Raw genomic sequence first — 23,224 nt, 5'->3', positions numbered from 1 at the left:
TCTTGATAATTTATGAATTGGCCAAAGAAAGATTCCAAGCTCTTGGAGTATGCTTGTGTCATATCTAATGTTGTGTAATTGTCTGGTTTTGTTTTAGCGCCGTATTCTTGGTGCGCCACAGGACTACCCGCCAGCGCTTTGCAATGAAGAAGATCAACAAGCAGAACCTCATTCTGAGGAATCAGATTCAGCAAGCTTTTGTGGAGAGAGACATCTTAACATTTGCAGAAAACCCTTTTGTAGTCAGCATGTTCTGCTCCTTTGAGACAAAGCGCCACTTGTGCATGGTTATGGAATATGTGGAAGGTATTTATTTCATTACCACAGAAGTCACCTAGTCATATTGATCATATATATGGATAAAATGTTATTTTCTTATGAAAAGAGATAAAGTGCATATTACCTTTATCTCTTATGAAGAGATAAAGTGCATACACTATACTCTGTGCCTTCAAGAGCTCTTCCTCATATTTTCTGTTTCTAGAATTTGCTCTGTACATATTGTTCTCTAAGATGTAATTATAGGCTTTTGTTGTGCCCCAAGGGTTTTACTGTGGTAGGTGGTTTGCTTGAGGTGGCCATGTTCATAATAATAATCCTTGCTTTTTCTTGAAATTCTGAGTACTGTATTAGAGAGATCTGAATAAACAAGTGGAAAATGTCTACAGAAGAATAAATAAAGTTCTCCTTCACTGATTTGTCTCAGTTCAGAAATTATGCACAGCCATTAAACTGATTATGGTTAGTATGATTATCTGAATCATGGACACTAGTTATGGTTAGCTAGTATCCAAATTATCATGGCTTGATGAAACTATTTATTTAACCTCAGTTTTCATTGTTTTTGTGTGAAGAGAGAATGAAGACTTAATTTTGGCTTGCTCTCTGTTAGTGCTCTCCTGAGCTACTGAGCAAAGGCAATAAAACCAACAAGCAAACTAAGATTTGGGCGATTATTCAGAAGTCAAATTCTGGTATCACAAATGATCCACACATTTTCTGTCTGAAGCAGTTATATTTCAAAAGGGGAATAAACAATGGATTCCAATGACAGAAATTATAGAATTGGCAGTATCCAGACAAGATTGAACTGTAATCATTATTGGTAGACCTTATGACTTGATGGATGGTGAGATTAATCCCATAACAAGGATCAGCTTCCCCACCTCCTTATTTGTGATTTCTTCTGGGTTTTGTGTGAAAGCTGTTAGAAGAAGAATAAGGAGGAGGAGAAGATGGTTCTTATATACCGCTTTTCTGTACCCGAAGTAGTCTGAAAGCGGTTTACAATCTCCTTCCCTTTTCTCTCCCCATAACAGACACCCTGTGAGGTAGGTGAGGCTGAGAGAGCCCTGGTATTATTTCTCGGTCAGAACAGCTTTATCAGTGTTGTGGCAAGCCCAAAGTCACCCAGCTGGCTGCATGTGGGGGAGTGGGAAATCAAACCTGGCTCGACAGATTAGAAGATTAGATTACAACCTTTTATATAAAAATCTTAATGACAATTATGATTCATATTTTTATTATACTGCAGCCAACATGAGAATTTATGTAGTGCAGAACTGTCTTCAGGATTTTGACTTACAAAGCTCTCATTGCACAGCTACTTGTGTCCAGTTTATTTGAAGATCATCTTATTCTCTCCCTCCCACCAATTGACATGATGATCAAAAGCCTTTTTGTGTGTGATTACTTTCTCTATGTCAGATGAATATAGGATACCTACAGCAGGTTTAATCACATAATTCTAGAATTTTCTCCCTCTGGAGAACCATTAAATCCTAAACATTTTTGAAGCACTGGGAGGCATTTCTCCCTTTCCCCAGCAAGGCCAGCTATTGGAACTGGGAATACTGCAGTTGTGTAGTTTCACAGGTTCTTATTAGTGGGTCATCATGGCAAGCAATTTATGGTGATTCCATTTGCCTGGAACATTGTGTGTGCATTTGTATGCGCATGCGTGTTAAAGCAGTGGTCACCAACCTTTTTATCACTGGGGACTGGTCAATGCTTGACAATTTTACTGAGGCCCAGGGGGGTAGTCTTTTGCCGAGGGATGTTGCCACTGTCTGAGCCCCTGCTCCACTTGCTTTCCCGCTGGTGGCCCTGACTTCCCGCCACCCACTGGGGGGTGCTGCCAGCAGCAGCTCTGCAGTGCCATGCGGAGGGGGAGCCCCAGCTATTGCGGCTGCTGGAGAGCACCAAAGGTGAGCCAGCGGCAAGGCAGCCCCCAAGGCAGCAGCCGGGGAGGAGGACGAGGAGGAGCCGTGGCCCGGTACTGACTGATCCACGGCCCGGTCCCCGGCCCGGGGGTTGGGGACCACTGTGTTAAAGTATTGCTTTAGAAGCTGAGAATATTTTGTAATAGTATTGCAGCTAGGAATGCTCAACTTAGCCCTTTGACATTTTACAGAGCTAAATGTCAACACCAGCAAAGCTACCAACTCACAGCAATGTTTTATCAGTCCTCTCCTTCCCTTTTGTCTTCTGTGTATTGTATCTTCTGTGAATTGTTCCTTAGTAGTGCAAGGGCAGCGTATTGGGCTAAAGAATATCCAATGTACAGGGAAGATGTTACTAAAAAGCAGTAATATAATTAATTGTATTTATTAGCTGTTGCTACTGCCTGATAACTGCTTCTCTGTGCTCACTTTTCATTGGTGTCTAGGAGGAGATTGTGCAACTCTCTTAAAGAATATTGGAGCTTTACCTGTTGATATGGCAAGGATGTATTTTGCAGAAACCGTGCTAGCCTTGGAATATCTCCACAATTATGGCATCGTCCACCGTGACCTAAAGCCTGACAAGTATGCTTTTAGCTTCTCATGTTTGGACCTGTAGTTGCAGCTGTCCATGCTAAAAATAGTTACAAGAATGACATACCTACATTTTTTTCTTCTGCAAGAACACTTATTTCTGTGTTCTCTCTTATTGTCCTGCTGCTATGTAGCACCATGCTGTTGTTTCAGTAAAAGTTAATCTGAAATATATTAATTTATCAATCATGCTCTGAATTTGATGGGAGTTGTGTTTCAAATATCCTTGTATAGCAAGAGGTGATCAAACATTAACAGTCACTAAAACACAGACATAATACATATGTAATTTTACAGGAGATCTATTAATACTTTTTAAATAAAGTATGAAAAAGAAGAAGAGTTGGTTCTTATATGCTGCTTTTCTTTAACCGAAGCAGGCTCAAAGCAGCTTACCTTCCCTTTCCTCTCCCCACAACAGACACCCTGTGAGGTAGGTGAGGCTGAGAGAACCCTGGTATCACTACTTGATCAGAACAGTTATATCAGTGCCATGGCGAGTCCAAGGTCACCCAACTGGTTGCATGTAGGGGAGTGCAGAATCGAACCCGGCATGCCAGATTAGAAGTCTGCACTCCTAACCACTACACCAAACTGGCTCTTAGGGGGGTACTTATTAAATTTGCAGATGATACTAAACTGGGAGGGGAAGCAAACACACTAGACAGAATCAGAATACAGGATGATCTTGACAGGTTGGACAACTGGGCTAAAATTAATTTTAATAGTGAAAAGTGTAAAGTTCTGCATTTAGGTAGGAAAAATTATATGCATCACTATAGAATGGGTGAGGCTTGTCCTGGCAGTAGTATGTGTGAAAAGGATCTTGGGAGCCTTCATAGACCATACACTGAACATGAGTCAGCAGTGTGACTCAGTAGCTAAAAAGGCAAATGGAATTTTGGGTTGTATTAAAAGAAGATCATGCTATGTGATGTTACCACTTTATTCCACTCTGGTTAGACCTCACTTGGAGTACTGTGTTCAGTTTTGGGCATCATAACTGAAGAAAGATGTAGTGAAACTAGAGCATGTCCAGAGGAGGTCTACAAGATGGTGAGGGGTTTGGAGACTAAATCATATGAGGAAAGGTTGAAGGAGCTTGGTCTGTTTAGCCTGGAGAGAAGGTGACTAAGAGGTGATATGATAGCCATCTTCAAATAATTAAAGGGCTGTCATATAGAAGATGGAGCAGAGTTGTTTTCTGTTGCTCCAGAGGGATGGACCAGAGCCATTGGGTTGAAATTAATTCAAACAAATTTTCATCTAAACATCAGGAAGAAGTTCCTGACAGAGTGGTTCCTCAGTGGAACAGGCTTCCTCGGGAAGTGGTGAGTTCTCCATCTAGATAGGCATCTTACAGAAATGCTGATTTTATGAACTTACGAGTGGGTAGGCAAGAAAGGATGTGCCAGTGTTTGTCTCTTGTGGCCCTTCCTTACATACCCAGGGAATCGCTAAATGCCACTGTGGGATGGCAGGTGAATTTCTTCCAGGCCAGGCTGGGGTCTAGAGATCTTTGGTGGAGGGATCACTTGGATAGGTAGCTGTAAGTTCTGGCATTGTGTAGGGGGTTGAACTAGCTGACCCTGGTGGTCCCTTCCAACTCTATGATTCTGTGATACCGAAATAGCCATCTCTTCTCTAAAACAGTGTTTGGTAGCTGTTTTGGGACAATGTCCCACAATCTGGAGCCAAATCCTGATAAATATACAGTCACGTGAGTAGCAAGTTTTCTGGAGAGTGAGGATTTAAGTGTCTTCACCACTGAAGGATTACTTCTGTAGTTTTGGTGTGGTCATAGTAGTTGGAGGGTCAAGTTTTGGCTAACTTCAGTGATACTTTACCAACTTTATTTGATTTGATGTTCCATCCTTATTTGGAGGGGAAATGATACTTTTATAACTTACCCAAGTGAATATTAAGATGTACTTTACATGGAACTGTTTTTGACTATTTAGTAGCAGGATGTGCTACTGTGTACAGCAGTGGTCCCCAACCCCCGGTCTGGGGACCGGTACCAGTCCGTGGATCAGTCAGTACCGGGCTGCAGCTCCTCCTCATCCTCCTTCCCAGCTGCTGCCTTGGGAGCTGCCCTGCCACTCTGCTGCCGGCTCACCTTTGGTGCTCTCCAGCGGCCGTCATGGCTGGGGCTCCCCCTTGGTGTGGCACTGTGTAGCTGCTGCTGGCAGCGTCCCCCAATGGGTGGTGGGAAGTCAGGGGCGCCGGCGGGAAAGTAACTGGAGCAGGGGCTCAGGTGGGGGCGACATGCCTCAGCAAAAGACTACCCCCCCCCAGGCCTCAGTAAAATTGTCAAATGTTGACTGGTCCCTGGTGATAAAAAGGTTGGGGACCACTGGTGTACAGGGTGTAGCTGCCTGTGTTTTGAGATGATCAAAGAGAGGAGATGATAGAACCCTAGTCCTATGAGATGTATTAATTATTGAGAGGTTCTGGCACAATTCATTGTGCTGCTGTTCATTAAGCTCCAGTCTGTACAAACACTGCTATGCCATTCCAGAGGACTCGAGCAGCGTGGGTACAGAGTGCGGCTTTACTGCCTACATTTATGAAGATGTGCTGTCTCTCTTTTAGAGGGCATTTGTAGGACAGTACTGACAGTAGATTTAGGTGCGTGTGTGTATATTTATGTTTTAAGTAATCTAATCCTGGTTGTCTCAGTCCCTTACATGTGAATGGCAGTTAAGTAGTAAACAGAATACACTAAATAATCAGGGTTTTTTTACCTTCTTTTCCATGAGACATTGTATGGAAGTGGGAGCTATAAGTAATAATGTCAACAAGTGCTTTGATGAGGTTCTGGCCCCCACCTGGTGGAATGAGCTCCCTGAAGAGATCAGAGACCTGCCCAAACTTCCACAGTTCCGCAGGGCCTGCAAGAGGGAGCTCTTCCACCAGGCATTCGCTTGCCGACCAACTCAGAACACCTGCTGGTTCCCCCAGACGCCCACCCATGACTCTCCCAATGTTATGGTTAATTGTTATTTATATTATAAATGTGGTTTTGTAATCTTTTGATGCTTTATTGAAAGTTGCTTTGATGTTATAGTCTGTATAATATTCCAGGTAAGTTATATAATGTTCAGTGTAAATCGCCAGAGCTGCAAAGAAATGGGCAGTATAGAAATATAAATGAATAAATAAATAAAATAAGTAATATAACAGTATTGCTTGCTTTGTTACAATACTTTTCATAAATAAGAATTATTGGTGTATCTCTTTTTTCCCAGTCTTCTCATAACATCAATGGGTCACATCAAGCTAACTGACTTTGGTCTTTCTAAAATTGGCTTAATGAGCTTAACAACCAACTTGTATGAAGGACATATTGAGAAAGATACCAGAGAATTCTTGGATAAGCAGGTAAATTCAAATTATGTTTGACTATATGTCTTTATAGAGACATTCTCTTTGTGGATGGGATAATAACTTCAATTATAAAAGTTCAGAATTTTATTTTTATTTCTCTGAAGCGTTCTCTGGAAAATGGGAGCAGTTCATATAACTACTGAGTTAACTGTTCTATGAGATATTCATATTATACTCTGGTTTCTTTTCAGATTGCATAAATCTATAGAGATTTTCATAGTAGAAATCTCATTACCCGGGATGTTATCATAAGATGATTATGTATTACTAAAGATTGCCATGAACTATGAAAAATACAATGTTTTTAAATAAACAGCTTCTGCATGACACTTTTTTTTTCTTTTCAGGTGTGTGGTACTCCAGAATACATTGCCCCAGAAGTGATTTTGCGGCAGGGTTATGGAAAGCCAGTGGACTGGTGGGCGATGGGAGTTATTTTATATGAGTTTCTAATTGGCTGCGTTCCTTTCTTTGGCGACACACCAGAAGAGTTATTTGGTCAAGTTATCAGTGGTATGTACCTTCCCTTACCAGCAGCAAGTTTCATCAGTTGGTCTTTGGCAAAGGCTTCAAGACCATTCAGTTAATCAGTACTCAAGATTGCATTAGAATACACAATACAGAGGTACTGCTGGATGAATTAAATTTAGATGCATGTGAAGCTTGGAATTCTTAAGAAAAAGTTTTGACATTGTCCTGAACTTGTAAGAACTGTCTCGTTCCTTGAAAAGTTTAAATGGCATTACGAGACAGTGCTGTTTTGGTGGCCTTTTACATGACATTTCATCATTTCTCAAGAGATGTAATGTTATTTAATGTATACCTGCATTCTGATTAATTTTAGTTTGTTTGATTTGGGCTTATATTGGAAGCCACTTTGAGCATTATGAAAATGTGACACAGAAACATATGAAATAAATATTAACTGTCAGCTTCTGCTCTCAACAGTTGCAAGGCTAACAGTGCTTGTACTGGATGTGCTGTAAGAGTAACCCACAATCTAGACATATCTGCGAGAATAATGTATGCCTCTCCTAACAAAAAAGATCATAAGCATATAAAAGCACTGAGTTTACACAACTATAGTTTATATAAAATATACTGTATTAAAAGTTAAATCCAGGTCCTAAAATAAGTTACTTACAAATCAGCTAGAGCTTATTATGTCCTTGAGATTGCTTGAGGAATAGAAACTCCTTGTAAAAAAATGATCAGATAAGACTTTCCAGTACCCAACATAAAATGCAACTTTGTTGGTTTTAAAGGTGCCATTGGAATCAAATTTTGTTCAGCACTCAACGAGTTGTGGCTCAAAATTAAAGAAATATGTTTTTCTGTGCCTACATGAAGGCACTGTTGCTTGAGAGTTTTCAGTGTTGCTGCCAAAACTTCAGCACAAAACTCTGTTTAGAAGAGTGGACAGTGATGGCAGCAGTGACTTGGAGGGGGTGGTAGCGATGAATCCTCCTGTTCTACATCCCAAGATTCCCAACTCTCTACTGCTCCTGCTTCCCTCGGTATAGAATCATAGAATCATAGAGTTGGAAGGGGCCATTCAGGCCATCTAATCCAAGTTCAGAATTTTATCTCTCTCCCCTAGCACTCCCCTCTCCCCTAGCACTCTCCCCTAGCACTTCCCCCTCTCACCTAGCACTCCCCTCTCTCACCTAGCACTCACCTTTGCTCTCACCTAGCACTCCCCAGCCCAATACCAGAAAGCAACTGTGCTTTCCGCCGGCTAACACCATGGGGACACAGTTCCACTCCACTGTGTGAAAGTACTTCCAAACCCTGTAGGGAGAGCATGTGGTAGAGTGCCAGGTGTGCAAAGTCTGTATCCAAAGGGACTGGGTAAGCTCTACTAGTTAAATTGTGCTTTAGAATGGAAGCTTCCCTTTTGAAGCCATAAATATTTTAGCAATTTCTTCTAAGTCATAAGAATTGGCTGAATGGTAAACTGTTTCCTATATGTTTGGGGCAGTATCTATCATATCTAAAAAGGGTTAAATGTTTCTTTAGAATTACATCAGCTTCTGTGAAAAAGAAATTGAGAGGGATTATGTCAGCTAGAGGTCAGAATACAGTGAAGTTCTTCCAGTGACAATTATCTATTGATCTTTTACTCTTTTGGTAATCAGGTCAATATGGTGGAGTTTCAAATAGGGAGCTAGGAGAAAAGGGAAGTTATCCCAATAACTCTAGAACAAGTCCCCCAAGGCAAGCTGAGTTTAGGGAGGCAGGCTGACACGCATAGATCATCTTTTCCCCCAGGAGAAACAAGTCAGAATGTGTAGGGAAGGATAAAATAACAGAGGACTAGTATGTTACAGTAACCAATGTAAATTTGCAATATGATCTCTATTGTTTTCCTTTTCTGAATCCAGCCTTGAACATCTGCCATTTCTTACTCCATATACAGTGATAATGAGCCTCTTGTAGTGCAGAATGGTAAGGCAGCAGACATGCAGTCTGCAGCTCTGCCCTTGAGGCTGGGAGTTCAGTTCCAGCAGCTGGCTCAAGGTTGACTCAGCCTTCCATCCTTCCGAGGTTGGTAAAATGAGTATCCAGCTTGCTGGGGGGTTAAGGCACTGGCAAACCACCCTGTATTGAGTGTGCCATGAAAACGCTAGAGGGCGTAACCCCAAGGGTCAGACATGAACCGGCGCTTGCACAGGGGATACCTTTATACAGTGACAATCTTGTAAGATTTTGAGTATCACCTTACTTTTGTGAAAAATTAATGCAATGGTCTGATAGTTGTGACATTCTTTGGTGTCTCCCTTTTTGAAATTTGAATATAAATTGACCGTTTCCAATCTGTGGATGATTATTTTGTTTTCCACATTTGCTGGCATAATCTTGTTAAGATTTTAATGGACTCTTTCAGTAGCTTGGAGAAGTGCTATTGATATTCCTTGTACTCTGAAAAAAATCAACCGACAACGATTCTTGCTCCTTATTTTTATTTATTTATTTATTTATTTAGATTTCTATACCGCCCATTTCTTTGCAGCTCTGGGCAGTTTACACAGAACATTATAACTTACATGAAACATTATGCAGACTAAAACATCAAAACAACTTTCAATAAAACATCAAAAGATTACCAAACCACAATTATAATATAATAACAATTAACAGTAACTTTGGGAGAGTCATGGGCAGGCGTCTAGGGGGACTAGCAGGTGTTCTGAGTCGGTTGACCTCAAGCGAATGCCTGGTGGAAGAGCTCCCTCTTGCAGGCTCTGCAGAACAATGGAAGTTCGGACACATGTGGAACATCCACATAAGAGGCGAGAATCCTTGGCCCTTGCCCCCTCCCTCCACCCTTCACCCTCCTCCCCCAACTCCCTGTCCTTACCTGCTGGCGTGGCTTGCTGGGCTGGCCCCACCCCTCCCGTCATCTGAGGATTCCCCCACTTTCCAGAGGGCGGGAGTGGCCTTGGAAATCCAGCGGAGGGAGTGCCAGTTCAGTAAGCCCCAGCAGTGAGGCACGCCTGCTGCCGCCACCTCCACCTGTCTTCCATGGCCACTCCTGATCTCTGGAGGGCAGGAGCAACTTCAGAAGCCTAACGGAGGCGTGGCCAGCCCAGCGAGCCCCAGGGCTGTGACTTGCTGGGCTGGCCTCACCTCCGCCAGTCTGATGAGGCTTCCCTTGCTCTCCGGAGGGAGGGAGCAGCCTTAGAAGGTCAGTGGAGGCAGTGCCAGCCCAGCAAGCCCCAGTGCTGAGGCGCACCTGCTGCCACTGCCCCTGCCAGTCTTCCGAGGCTGCTCCTGCTCTGCGGAGGGTGGGAATGGCCTTGGAAGACTGGCAGCAATAGTGACTCCAGAGCAATGAGAGCACCTCACTGCTCTGGTGCCACTGCTGCCGCTGCGGTCCATCTAGTGACGTGCTCCCTAAGGCAGTGTGACGGATGTCATATCCGCCTACATTTCCACTTGAGGGAGCACGCCAGTAGATGTTCCACATCAGTAATTTGTTTCTCCCAATTGCTTTTGAGTATTTCACTTTGATTTCTAAAACTGCAGGTTCTTTTTCAAAAGATTCTTTTAAGCAGTTTGTCATCTTTTCATCTCTTGTGAATAGATCCCTTCTTCTGCTATTTTGTCCTGTCCAGTGAATATATTTCCATGTTGCTCTTTCAGCATGCCTAACCATTGTTTAAATTTCTCCCTGATTTCCTGAATCTTGTGGGCCAGATCTCTTCTTTTTTTGTTGATCTAATCTTGGCACTGATTGTTATTAGAATAATTCTGTTTGTCTCTACATGCCAGCATGAAATACTGCATTTAGAATTCTGATTTGATTTCTGTCACCTTTTACTTTTGCTTCTCGTCTGTTTTTAGTTATTTTGTCATTTCATCAGTCATCCATCATTTCTTTTGGTTACAAGAAAAATCTTTGCATGTTCTTCCCTGATAATATTTCCGGTTTCTGCCTATAGTCCTTCCAGTTCATGATCAACCAACAATATTATGATAATACTTTGGGAGATTTATAGGTAGTGAGCATATTAATGTACAGGTAATGAAAATCTTAATACCGTGCAACATATATTTTCCTAACTACACTTGTATCATTTCTATAGATGCAATTGCTTGGCCAGAAGGAGATGAAGCTTTACCACCAGATGCACAAGATCTGATTGGTAAACTTCTGCATCAAAACCCTCTGGAAAGACTGGGAACAGGTACAAATAGATTTCTTGAAAAATACTTGCTAGAAATATTGAAGCATAATATAAAGTTGTTAAGAGAAAAAGCAGCTCATCATGGGGAGCAATGTGTGTTAACCTTCTCATTAAATGTGTTAATTCTGTCTTTGGTGCGATAAGCAGCATAAATGGCTCTGTAGTAGAAAAGGCTTTGTAGTAGAATGAGGTCATTACATGTGGGAAATAAGAGGATGGAGGGTATATCATTCCTTAGTTTGCTACATTTATCAAAGTATTGAATGTGTTTGTATTTACTGAATTTAAAAAATCTTTGACATGTATATTCTTTGTCAAATAAAGCAGCTTCCCTTTGACAGTCTAGTCCAGGTTCCAGCCCTTCAGTTGAACTTTGTAGACCATGTGTAGACTTTGTTGAACATGTGAAAAATATTTTTGGTTTTAATTACTTATACTTGAAAAGGCCTCAAATTTGATGTTTGTCCAAAAATGTGTGACAAGAATGTTTTACCCTTCTATTTTTCAGTAATTTTATTTTATTAGATTTATGGTTCATTATCGATCTTCTGTGCAGTTCACACATGGAGACTGCATATGAGCAGGCCTGCTCCTAAGAGGTTTTATAGCTAAAAAGCCTCTAGAGGATGATGTGTTTTTAAGTCAAACCCTTGACTCCACCTTAGGAGAATGTGCTCCCACACGGTAGTGCCTTCACCTTCAGTTCCTCTTCTGCCACCAGATCGAGGGACAATAGCATCTTTCAGAGCTTTTTTTTTGGATGGAGTTCCAATCTTGGAAATCTATAGAGCAGCAATATGGTCATTGGCTGACACATTTTTGTGTTGTTATGCCTTGGACATTCAGGCCAGACAGGAAGCTCATGTGAGGAAAGCAGTGCTACACTTTCTATTTCCAATAAAGGAAGTACCTTCTTACCTTCTGGTTTCCTAGAATCCCCATGTGCACAGAAGATCGATGATGAAAACAGTGTTCTTCATGTATTGTTGTTGTTAGGTGCAAAGTCGTGTCTGACCCATCGCGACCCCATGGACAATGATCTTCCAGGCCTTCCTGTCCTCTACCATTCCCCGGAGTCCATTTAAGTTTGCACCTACTGCTTCAGGGACTCCATCCAGCCACCTCATTCTCTGTCGTCCCCTTCTTCTTTTGCCCTCGATCACTCCCAGCATTAGGCTCTTCTCCAGGGAGACCTTCCTTCTCATGAAGTGGCCAAAGTATTTGAGTTTCATCTTCAGGATCTGGCCTTCTAAGGAGCAGTCAGGGCTGATCTCCTCTAGGACTGACCAGTTTATTCGCCTTCTCCAGCACCAGAGCTCAAAAGCTCTTTAATTCCTCTTCACTTTCTGCCATTAGAGTGGTATCATCTGCATATCTGAGGTTGTTGATATTTCTCCCTGCAATCTTGATCCCAATTTGTGACTCCTCTAATCCCGCCTTTCTCATGATGTGCTCCGCATACAAGTTAAATAGGCAAGGCGACAGTATACAGCCTTGCTGAACTCCTTTCTCAATTTTAAACCAATCAGTGATTCCATGTTCAGTTCTCACTGTTGCTTCTTGACCTGCATATACATTTCTCAAGAGACAAATAAGATGCTCTGGTATTCCCATCTCTTTAAGAACTTGCCACAATTTGTTGTGCTCCACACAATCAAAGGCTTTAGCATAGTCAATGAAGCAAAAGTAGATGTTCTTCTGGAACTCCCTAGTTCCAGAACTCCATGATCCAGCGTATGTTGGCAATTTGATCTCTAGTTCCTCTGCCTCTTCGAAATCCTGCCTGTACTTCTGGAAGTTCTCGATCCACATATTGCTGGAGCCTAGCTTGTAGGATTTTGAGCATAACTTTGCAAGCATGAGAAATGAGTGCAATGGTGCGGTAGTTTGAACATTCTTTGGCATTGCCCTTCTTTGGGATTGGAATGTAAACTGACCTTTTTCAATCCTGTGGCCATTGTTGAGTTTTCTATTGTTGAGTTTTTCTCCATGTATAACTTTTGCTTATTGAGTATCTTCTGTGCAGGAACACATACCCTTCCTCCAGCCCTGTTACATGTTACATGCTCTTTAGTTTCAATGGCACTGTCACATGATAGCACATGATCCTAGGGAAGAGTCAAGGGTTTGACTTAGGTGTGCAGCACCTTCTAGAAACTTTTTATATTTATAGCTACAAAACCTCCCTGAAGCTCCCCGCTCATGCACAGTCCCCATGTATACCTGCACAGAGGATACTCGATTAACAAGTTACAGGTGAGCAAACCAGTTTTATTTTTAAAGTTCAGAGTAATATGAATGTTATTTCCTTCATCCTCATTTGTTCTTTGTGCAGAAGCTTAGAGAATTTAGTTCAAATCTAGGGATTTGCAAAGCATCAACAACAGTATTTTTCAGGTTTGGGTATATTGAATTAAGAATCATTATTTCCTGATATTCTGGAATCTCATTAGCTTTAAATAGTTGGCAATGCTGAATGTTTTCAACTCCATTATATCCTCTGGGGAGCATTATAGTCAATTGTTCCCATAGGGTATGATGGAGAATCAATCCAGGGATATCTAAAGCTCTGGGGGGGGGGGGGCTTTTTTGTGTGGTAGAGGCACCATATTTGTAGAATGGCTGCTGGTGCCTCTCCTCAAAAAACAACCCACGTTTGAAAACAATTGGATCAGGGGGTCCAATTCTATGGGCCCCTAAAGAAGGTGCCCCATCCTTCAATGCTTTCAAATGAAGGAGGGGAAAAGCCATGATGTAAGTGAATTCCATGGGTTTTTAAAGGCCTTGTAATCCCTTCTCCAAGCCACAAGGTTACTTGGAAAGTGTTTAAAGGGACTACAATGTCTTTAAGTACCCTTCAGCTTTAGCTATCAAGTGGTCCTGAAAAATCCTGAATTTTGAGTGGATTTTTCAGGATCTTCTGTTTCAGATAATAAAAAAATATCAGAATCTATATCTGGCTGAAATAATGCTCAAAAATATAAATGAAGTATTTTGCAGGGTTTTTTGGGCTCAAATTAGCCAGATGTACACCCCTAGTCAAATCCACATAAACACAGTTATTGGGCTATATTTGCTATGGCAGATTTAAAATTCTTCAATTTATTATTTTTTCAGGTAGTGCTTTTGAGGTGAAACAACACAGGTTCTTTAAGAACTTAGACTGGAATGGATTACTTAGGCAAAAAGCAGAATTTATTCCACAGTTAGAATCAGAAGACGACACAAGCTACTTTGACAGTAAGAAACAACTTTCATGATTAATTGTAGATAATATTTACTAAGTTACACTTAAAGATGTGAATCTCAGTAGCTCACTTCTATGACAGTCATTTCAGAGGGTTGGTCTTCAGTAGAAAAGCTGGATTCTTCATGCAGTAGCATGTTAGAAACCAACAATATTTGGGGGTTATAAGCTTTGGGGAGTCAAAACTCTCTTCATCGGGTAGAAGTCAAAATGGAGATCCCTGAGTTCCTATATCCCAGTCAGAAGGTCAGGGGGACACAAGATACCTAGAAAGGATATAGGATGCAGAGTTACAATGTACATTGTAATCAGCTTTATTAGAGTACAGAAGAAATACTTGGGGCTAGAAAATTTTGCTGGTAAGCATTTTTCCTCTGCTCTAATCAAACTGATCACAATGTGCTTTGTACCTCTGCATCCTTACTCCATTCTTTGCACCACCCCTCTCATCTTCTGTTTGGGATATAATGGCTCAGGGATCTCAATTCCTACTTATATCTGACAAAATGTCTTTGACTCTTAAAAGCTTATACCTCAAAAGTTTTGTTGGTCTCTAAGATGCTACTGGATTCAAATCTAGCTCAGAAATTACTTAATAAAACACCCATCAGTAGATTTTGAGCTTTATTCAAAATTAATTTTTCAGTTCTCTGTGACTTTGAAATTACTTGTAAAGTCCCTTGCTACAAAAAGAAGAAAAAAAGGTTTCCTGCTTCTTCATTACTGGATCCAAACAAAAAATTTGGATTGTTGCTGGGCTGTATTAAACCTTTGCACATTTCTTCTAGTCTGTGAATGAGTTTGTTACTTCGTTTTACCATTCATTAGGTGAAATGTATTTAACCAGAGCTGAGTTGAGAGCAATCATTCATTGCAAGGGATGGTAGGCAAAATTGCAAACCTCCCTTGCAATAAATTACACATTTTCTTGTATGATAAATATTGAGTTCTTATAGTACAAGTTCTAATTAATTGCTAACTAAGGATGTTTCTACATGAATTATTTGCTTTGAGTTCCATGCTGTTGGACAGTCTTTTCTTTTCTTTCTTTTCTTTTCTTTTCTTTTGTAAGCCATGGCCTTATCAGAAAATGTACCTCTTCAACAAAATGGGCTAGAATCTTAGAGTTTTTTAAAATGAAAACTGGGAATTCACAGAGCCTGATGTGTATTTTGGCTAAGTGTGTTGTGGTTACTTGGGCTCACATTTGTGTTCCTGTTTGTAGCACGCTCTGAGCGATACCATCATATAGATTCTGAGGAAGAAGAAGACACAAATGATGATGATCATGTAGAAATTAGGCAGTTTTCCTCATGTTCACCAAGGTTTAGCAAGGTAAGTAGGTCTTGCTGAGTTGAACAATGTTAAAACAGCATGAAGGACTGTGTGATCCTTGACTCTCATTAAGGAAACTACAAAAGTTGTTCGTTTATAAATCACTGTTGTACTTAACATGGTTCTGTGTCATAACAGGTAAGATTAAAGATCAAAAGAATCAAAAGTTACTCGCTTGTATTATAATAATAGTAATAAAAATTATGTATAACTCACCCTTCCCTGAAGGCTCAGGGTGGGTAACAACATGCACAATTAACAATAAAATAACAATATAATAATTTATAATCATAACCATTAAAATCATATATTAGTTTGCACTCCTGTTTAAAATTATATCATGCCAAAGAAGTCTCATCTCCTCTAGTGAGAGCAAAACATATTTTTAAAGAGATTACACATATGCTGAATATTTAACATAGTTTGCACAATCATGTGTCATTAGACTCCTGCAAACTGCCAATGCAAAGCACTGATAGATTGAAATAAAATTTTAAATTACTTGTTAATTTGCTGAGACATACTGAGGGAATATACTTTATCAGGTTTAGTTTAAGGTATTGACTATCATACACAAAGTCCTTCATGGCCTTTGTGGGTCTGCCTCTCAACCTATGCTCTAACATGAGAGTTTCATTCATGTCAGCAGGGGCTTCTGCAGGTGCTAACCTGCAAATGGGCAAAATGACTGCCCTTACTTGTGCTTTCCTATTTGTGGTTCCTGCTTTTTGGAATGGCCTGCCTAAGGAAATCAGGGAAATTTGCAGCCTCCTGGCTTTCTGTGAACTATGCATATCTGAAGTATTCAAGAAAAATTTTCTACACAGGTAATAGGGTTGCACTATACAAAATGGTTCATAAACATGGATAAATGATTAAGGACTGTGGTCTGTACTGCTGTATATAGCTTATTGTTAGTAGGATCCTGTTATATAATTTAAACCACTTAATGTGTTATGTTAATACTTAGGCTGTCCTTCAGTTCTTTGTCATTGCTTCCAGACATCTAGAATTCTAATGCACTGGTTGTTGAATGTTTTGTTAATTGCTTTGGGATTTACTGTTTCTCCTAATGTTTACTTCTTTTTTCTGAGGGGCAGCATTGTTTGCCTTTTCTTCTTGGGGTTGTGTTTCTTTTAAAAGTTGATTTTTACAGTTCTTTCTTTCAGTGTTGAGTTTTACAGTTCTTTATTTCAATGTTCTGGGGGGACACTGTAGCTGTAGTTAGAGTAGTCCATTCTCCCAGTTTGGTAGCTGCTGTACTTGTTGTAGTAGGTTGCCAACTTTGGGTACTGTTGTTCTGCTCTGGTTTGCTGGCCCTCTTTTGTAAATTTACCAGTAACTGCTGCATTTTCCACCCTCGGGTTATATGCGAGTCTATAAGTTTGCCCAGATTTTGTGGTATAATTAGGTGCCTTGGCTTATATCCAGGTTGGCTTATATACGAGTATATACGGTATTTGAGTGCCTTTTATATCTGTTTAACTCTGTAAATTACTCTGTGTCTTTCTCTTATATAAAATGTTCTTTTGATAATCTCCCCCCCCCCCTCAAAAAGATATTAGTGTCTCAGCCAAGTGGGTGAATCAATGCAAATCATTTTCATAGGAGAAGAGGCTTCATAATGAAGCATTGTATAGTGGCAGGACATTACAAGATGTTTGTTGAAATAAAAGCAAGGAACATTGTAGGAGTATTAAATATTTGGAAGTTGGGGGCTCATCCCCAAAAAACAGTGATGGGACACTCTACATATTTAATCAAGTACTTACTCTATTTTCAGAGGTGTACTAAATTGAGCTAATGTAGACATGTCTTTACTTTTGAGTTCTGGAAAATAGTACAGCATATGTTAAATGTGAGTGGCATGAAAGGCTCATTATTTTGGAAATCTTGTCTGACAATTCAACCAGATAATTTATTAATAGCTATCCTGTTGATGTTGTGAATTTTTAATAATGTTGTTTTCATCAGTCTTATGCAAATTAGATTTTCAGTCTAGTTCAGTTTCATAAACATGGATTCTTTTTTATCCCTTTTAACTGTTGAATGATTTGAAATGTAATTGTAAAACAGTTGTTGAAGCATGATTGACTAAGCAAATTAGTCAGGAGGGAGTAAGATTTCTCTATAGAAAAATCTCTCTTGGTTGAATTTGAGCTGTAGCAGTTTTAGAAATAAATATTTTTTGTGGTTGAAAATGTAACAAAAACTGACCCATTCCTAGCATTAAATTAGAAAGTCATTATTTTCCATAATCTGTAGCTATTATATGAATAAAAAAGACTGTTACAGCAGCAGCAGCATGGCGTGTTTTAAATGCTGCAAACTGTTACCCAGTGAACAGATGAATTGACCTTGGACACATGTACTTTCCATCACCACTTGGACCAGTTTTTGGACTATTATTGCCTGCAATAGCAAATCAAAGAGTACTGCCTGATTTAATTGTTCCTTTTAAACATTCCTTTTTGAGAGCAGTATTTCATGATTGAAAGAAGCTAGCAGAATTATCTTCTATATGCTGATATGAAGTTGGATTATATCTACAGGTGTATAGCAGTCTGGAACGTCTTTCCATCCATGAAGAGAGGAAAACACCACCTCCCACCAAGCGCAGCCTTAGTGAAGAGAAAGATGATAGACTGGATAGCCTTGCTGGCCTGAAGAGTCGAGACCGCAGCTGGGTAATTGGGTCACCTGAAATGTGAGTTCAACCTTCTTGCTAAAGAAAAGATTAAATGTGAATTCATCTGCTGCTGTGGAGAAACCAACTTCTCTTTTTAGACATAGGTCTAAAGCTATATTCGAGAGCTTCTCCTCCTGTAAGTGTAAAAGTGAAAGGTTGATGGGGGAGAGAGAAATGTTTAGAGTATTATATCTAAAACTCAATTGATATTTGAATATGTAGAATACAAGGATTCGTAATAAAAATTTGAATATTGGAATTGATACCATGTGAGGTAATTCCATTGAAGTCTGTGGAGGCGTGCAGGATTACCTATTTAGTAAACTCCAAGAAACAGTCACCCTGCTTTTGTATTAAAGCAAAAATAAAATAACTTTACGTATAGAATGCTTGAAGACATTAACAACATAATGGAATAAAAATGGGGAAATAATTTGTACAACAGTTATCATCTCTACAAATCTTTTACTCACAGTTGTTGGGGCTGGGAATCGGAGGGACCAATCGGCAGGCGCTGCGCGCTTGCCGATTGGTTCCTCCGATTGTCCGTCCGGAGGAAGGGTCCAATCCGGACCCTTCCTCATCACGGACACATCCCGCCCTAGAACCCCTTAGCCTTTTATTTAGTCCATGGCGCCCGCGGCGCCACGGGCGGTTTAAAGATAAGGTGCTTTTGGTCTGAAGTCTGCAGACAGTGGTGTCCTTTTTGTATCCTTTTTTCCATTTCCCTTCTTTACTCATTTCAGTACTCTTCTGACTTCAGCCTTATGATACTTGAGTAACTCTTAACTCACTGATTTTATTGTAGAAGAAAGAAATATATTCCATTCTTTTTTTTCAGATTACGTAAACATCTCTCAGTATCTGAATCCTCTCACACCGAGAGTGACTCCAGCCCACCACTGACTGTCCGTCGGCGTTGTTCTGTGCTTCTCGACATGCCCCGCTTTGCCATTTCATCTGAGGAGGAGGGGAAAAAGAAACAGTTGGATGGGATACCACTGCTTATGGCACAGCAACGAGAAGGGCATCCTCTGGCGATTCCAGAACAGCCTGTGGAGCGAGAACTGAAACTAGATGAAGATAGTGGACTAAAAACACCTTCTTCTACTGTCAGTAATGTGAGCAGCTCAACACTGACAGGTACATGTTGCTGGAGAGGGTGATATTATGTGACCCCTATTCAGCCTAGTTAAGATTTGTCAGTATGTTAACTTTCATCCCACTATTCCTGTATGTAGTAGGGAAATAAGAATCCATTTTCCTATTCTGCCCTCTAGATATGCCTGTTCTCTTTCTTATATTACTGTTCTTCCAACTCAAGGGTCTTGAAGGTGCCTATCCTCTTGGAGACTCATGCCATGAACAGATATAATATTTAAATATGGCATATCTTAATAAATTTCAGCTTGTGTAGAGCCAGCTTGGTGTAGTGGTTAAGAGTGGCAGCCTCTAACCTGCAGAACTGGGTTTGATTCTCCACTCCTCCACTTTCAGCCAGTTGGGTGACCTTGGGCTAGTCATAGTTCTCTCAGAGCTGTCTCAGCTACACCTTTCTAACAGGGTATCTGTTATGGGGAGAGGAAGGGAAGGAGATTGTAAGCCTCTTTGAAATTCCTTCAGATAGTAAAAAAAAAAGCAGCTTAATCTAGTTAACATTTCTAAGAAAGTCTATCATTTGGTGACTCAGCTGGATATTGCTAGTAGGAATATCAAGACAAAGAATAGAACATGAATTAATAATAAAAGACAAAGGTATAGAAATACTGAGCCACAACAAATAATGTGGAATACAAAAACAAAAAGATAAAAGGAGGGGAGTGCAAAACCACCCTATATAGTAGCCAAAGCTGTTCTACATTACAGCTAACATACTACCTCAGCATCCTTCAGCTCATCACCAATTAATGTATAGTTCCCTAACTACTCCCTAATTATTGAAAAGCACAAATAGTTCCATAATTAACTATCAGAACACTAGAACAGTCAAAGACTTGTGAATCTTCAGTGGCTTCAAAAAACCAACAAACCAAAGGATGGTAAGCCATTGAAAACTAGGGCCTGAAATCCTGGACAATCTCATCCAGGTTTGGAATCCCTTTGAGGTCTCAAGCAACAGGACCAGGAAAACCTGAAGCCAGGGTTTGAAGGCAGATTCCACTTCAGACTGGCATAGCAGCATAGTTAGAGGACAGGGTATGGCTCTACATGCCTGAGAGCAGATAGATGGACTGCAGTGGCCAGCCTCTCTCCTAATCCTCTATACCCTATTTGCTAGATGGAGGGAGGGACAGAGCCATGGTTTTTTCAGGTTTTTTTTCTGTATAAGCCCCCAATTTCACTTGGGTGCAGTGGGTGTCCACACCAGTTTCAGCATGATCACCATCATCAGCTTGGCCTTTTTCTATAGTGGATACTCTTGTCTTTCACGATTGAAGGTATCTTTTTTCCTGGAGTCTTCATGCTTTTTCATTTCACAATGTTATATTTGGGGGCATTTAGAACACTTCCTAAAATAACAATTTTTGTTCCAAAGAAGGGTAACCCTGTACAACATAAGTAATCTGTCAAAGATATGGGGTAGATGAATGTAGGTCAAGGCAGGCTTTCCCTACATGACAAAATCAGCCCATGATGAGCATTTGGTAGGCACAGGCTGCTTTGTCTTTCTCTTATGTCATGTTAAAAATAGTAAAACATTTCCTCATAATATTATTTTCCATTGAAAGGTCTTGCCCAGAAATTACAGACAATTTGTAGTCTTTGCCACAGCAGGTCTTGTTGACAACAACACTAATTAAAGTGCTTTACTCTGGCTTCATGTTGTTTATATTTTCTAAACCTCTCTTAAATTCATAGAACTTTCAACACTGTAGTAAAGTTTATTTTATGCAGGTTCCTTTTTTATTCTCTTCATCGTAATTATATATTTTCATAACAAAAGGAAAGCTGGTAATTTTGTTGAGATTGTGACACTCCTAGTTAAATGCATCGGTAAATAAGGCTTCAGGGCCTTGGTTTACATCTGAGGAAACTTCACTGTTGGGTGTGTATAAACATGACTTTGATTTCGTATATGTGCCTGCAGGGGGAAAGGCTGTTAGAAATTCCCTGTGGTTCTAATCTATTTTAATTGAAACTGTAGCTGAGAGCGCTGCAGACTTCTCTGATCAACGCACTCGCAGTAATAGCAACGAGGGCCCAGAGTTTACTACTCCCAAAGCCACAAGTGATTTGGCAGTGCGGCGAGCTCGCCATAGACTACTCTCTGGAGAGTCAGGGGAAAAACGTACTTCACGGCCTGTCAATAAAGTGATTAAGTCAGCATCAGCCACAGCCCTCTCCCTCCTAATTCCTTCAGGTAAGAAACACAACAACAACAAAATCATTAGAGTGATTTATAAGCACCTTATATTTTTATGGTCATAACAAGAGCCGCATTATTCTAGTAGCAGAGAAGGGTCTGTTGTTTAGGGGGGATAATGTGAGGACTGCAATTTAAATTATATTTATTTGTACAGCTACAATAAGCGACTGCTTCATTATAATACTTCAAAATACAGTTTGTTCTATGAACTTGGTTGTAAAGGCTATGTAGATTATTATGAACATAAGAAGAGGCCTGCTGGATCAGATTTATATCCATCCAGTTCAATATCCTGTCTCACACAGTGGCTAGCCAGTTTCTCTGGAGGGCCAACAATTGGGCATTTAGGCTGAGACCTTCTCCTAATGTTGCCTTCTAGCTCTGGGATTCAGAGGATTTAATGCCTCTGAATGTGGAGATTCCCCCCAGTCAGGGCTGAGAGAGCCCTGATGTCACTGCTCAGTCAGAACAGCTTTATCAGATTTTCTTCAATTTCTGTCTCAATATTACATGTCATGCTTTTAGATGTAATTCTGAATAATGGAATACAGCATTTTTGTAAACAGTCAGAATTGGGAACCTGAATAGAACTGAAGTAAATTCAGACGTCTTAGTCAACTGAATTCCAGCAGCCCAGCATTGTAGCTTGGTGGGCACTAAGCTAGCATTCTAAACCACTGTTTGTTTATGATTTATTAGCCATAAGTAATACTAATTGTGGTTTCTCATTACCTTTGAATTCAGAAAACCCATTTTTGTTCAGTAGCGTCACTTCTCCCAGCCTCTGGGAGACAGATTACAACAGAGTACAACAAACAAACAAAACCCATCAGCTCCAGCAACTATTATGGTTGGTTCCCCAAGACACACCCTCCTTCTCTTCCCCTGGTTTCCTCTCCACACACCCCCTCTGCTCAATTTGTCAAAATGCACAATAGAAATTGGTCCATTCATGGTTACAGTCAAAAGCATTCATACTTGTTCTGCCGTACCTCTTCTGCATAACAAAAACTCAATTTTCAAACCCCGATTTATATCCCATGAGAGTGAGTAAATAACCTGGCTATTAATATGCATATCTTCTGAGAGGAGAAAAAGGTTAGGAAATGTACAAAACAGTAAGGGAGAACCAGAAAATGCAGTTGAGGACTAAACTTCTCCATCTGTTTTATATCGATTTATCCCTGTCCCTATCCAAAACAGAAGCAAGTGGTATGTATGCCAGCAAAATCTGGATGCCCCTGTGGTAGCTGCTGGAGTGGCTAGATCTCTGTAACTAAGAAAATATTTTGCTTGAAGGCAGAAAAGTCAGAAAGCTGCAGACTAACTGGGATTTATGAACAGCTGTGGCATGTTACGTAGAAATGATAGACCAACCAAGCCTTTTTGCAACAAACTATAGCTGAAACAAATCATCGTTTCTTGAGATGTCTGGGTAGTCTGTCAACAAAACTGAGCTGCACATTATACACATTTTTTACTTCTAAAAAGTTGCATGTTTTTCTTGGTATAAATATGTAGCAAAAATAATTATTTGTATCTGACATTTATTTATTTATTTACCAACCTCCATTCCCAACTGGGCTCACAGGAGTTTACAAACAATAAAAGAATAAAATACAGTAAAATCCCATACTTTCACTTAATAATAATAATAATAACAACAACAACAACTACTACTATTAATAC

The 23,224-nt window shown here is 40.2% G+C and overlaps 1 protein-coding gene across 11 annotated transcripts in view; it reads left to right on the top strand.

The window, feature by feature from the left end:
• The window catches only part of MAST2 (microtubule associated serine/threonine kinase 2), a 219,837-nt gene that overhangs the window by 180,635 nt on the left and 15,978 nt on the right, over positions 1-23,224 (top strand). For all 11 annotated transcript variants that reach the window (XM_077333906.1, XM_077333905.1, XM_077333902.1 and 8 more), the window contains 10 exons: positions 98-306; positions 2,669-2,807; positions 6,068-6,200; positions 6,554-6,719; positions 10,796-10,897; positions 14,015-14,137; positions 15,370-15,479; positions 18,032-18,186; positions 19,010-19,311; positions 21,314-21,529. In XM_077333906.1, coding sequence (XP_077190021.1) covers positions 98-306; positions 2,669-2,807; positions 6,068-6,200; positions 6,554-6,719; positions 10,796-10,897; positions 14,015-14,137; positions 15,370-15,479; positions 18,032-18,186; positions 19,010-19,311; positions 21,314-21,529 — 1,655 coding nt within the window. The remainder of the gene's footprint in view (positions 1-97; positions 307-2,668; positions 2,808-6,067; positions 6,201-6,553; positions 6,720-10,795; positions 10,898-14,014; positions 14,138-15,369; positions 15,480-18,031; positions 18,187-19,009; positions 19,312-21,313; positions 21,530-23,224) is intronic.

Source organism: Paroedura picta, chromosome 4 (assembly GCF_049243985.1).
Source record: "Paroedura picta isolate Pp20150507F chromosome 4, Ppicta_v3.0, whole genome shotgun sequence".
Taxonomy (NCBI): domain Eukaryota; kingdom Metazoa; phylum Chordata; class Lepidosauria; order Squamata; family Gekkonidae; genus Paroedura; species Paroedura picta.
This window is presented reverse-complemented; position numbering and strand designations above follow the sequence as displayed.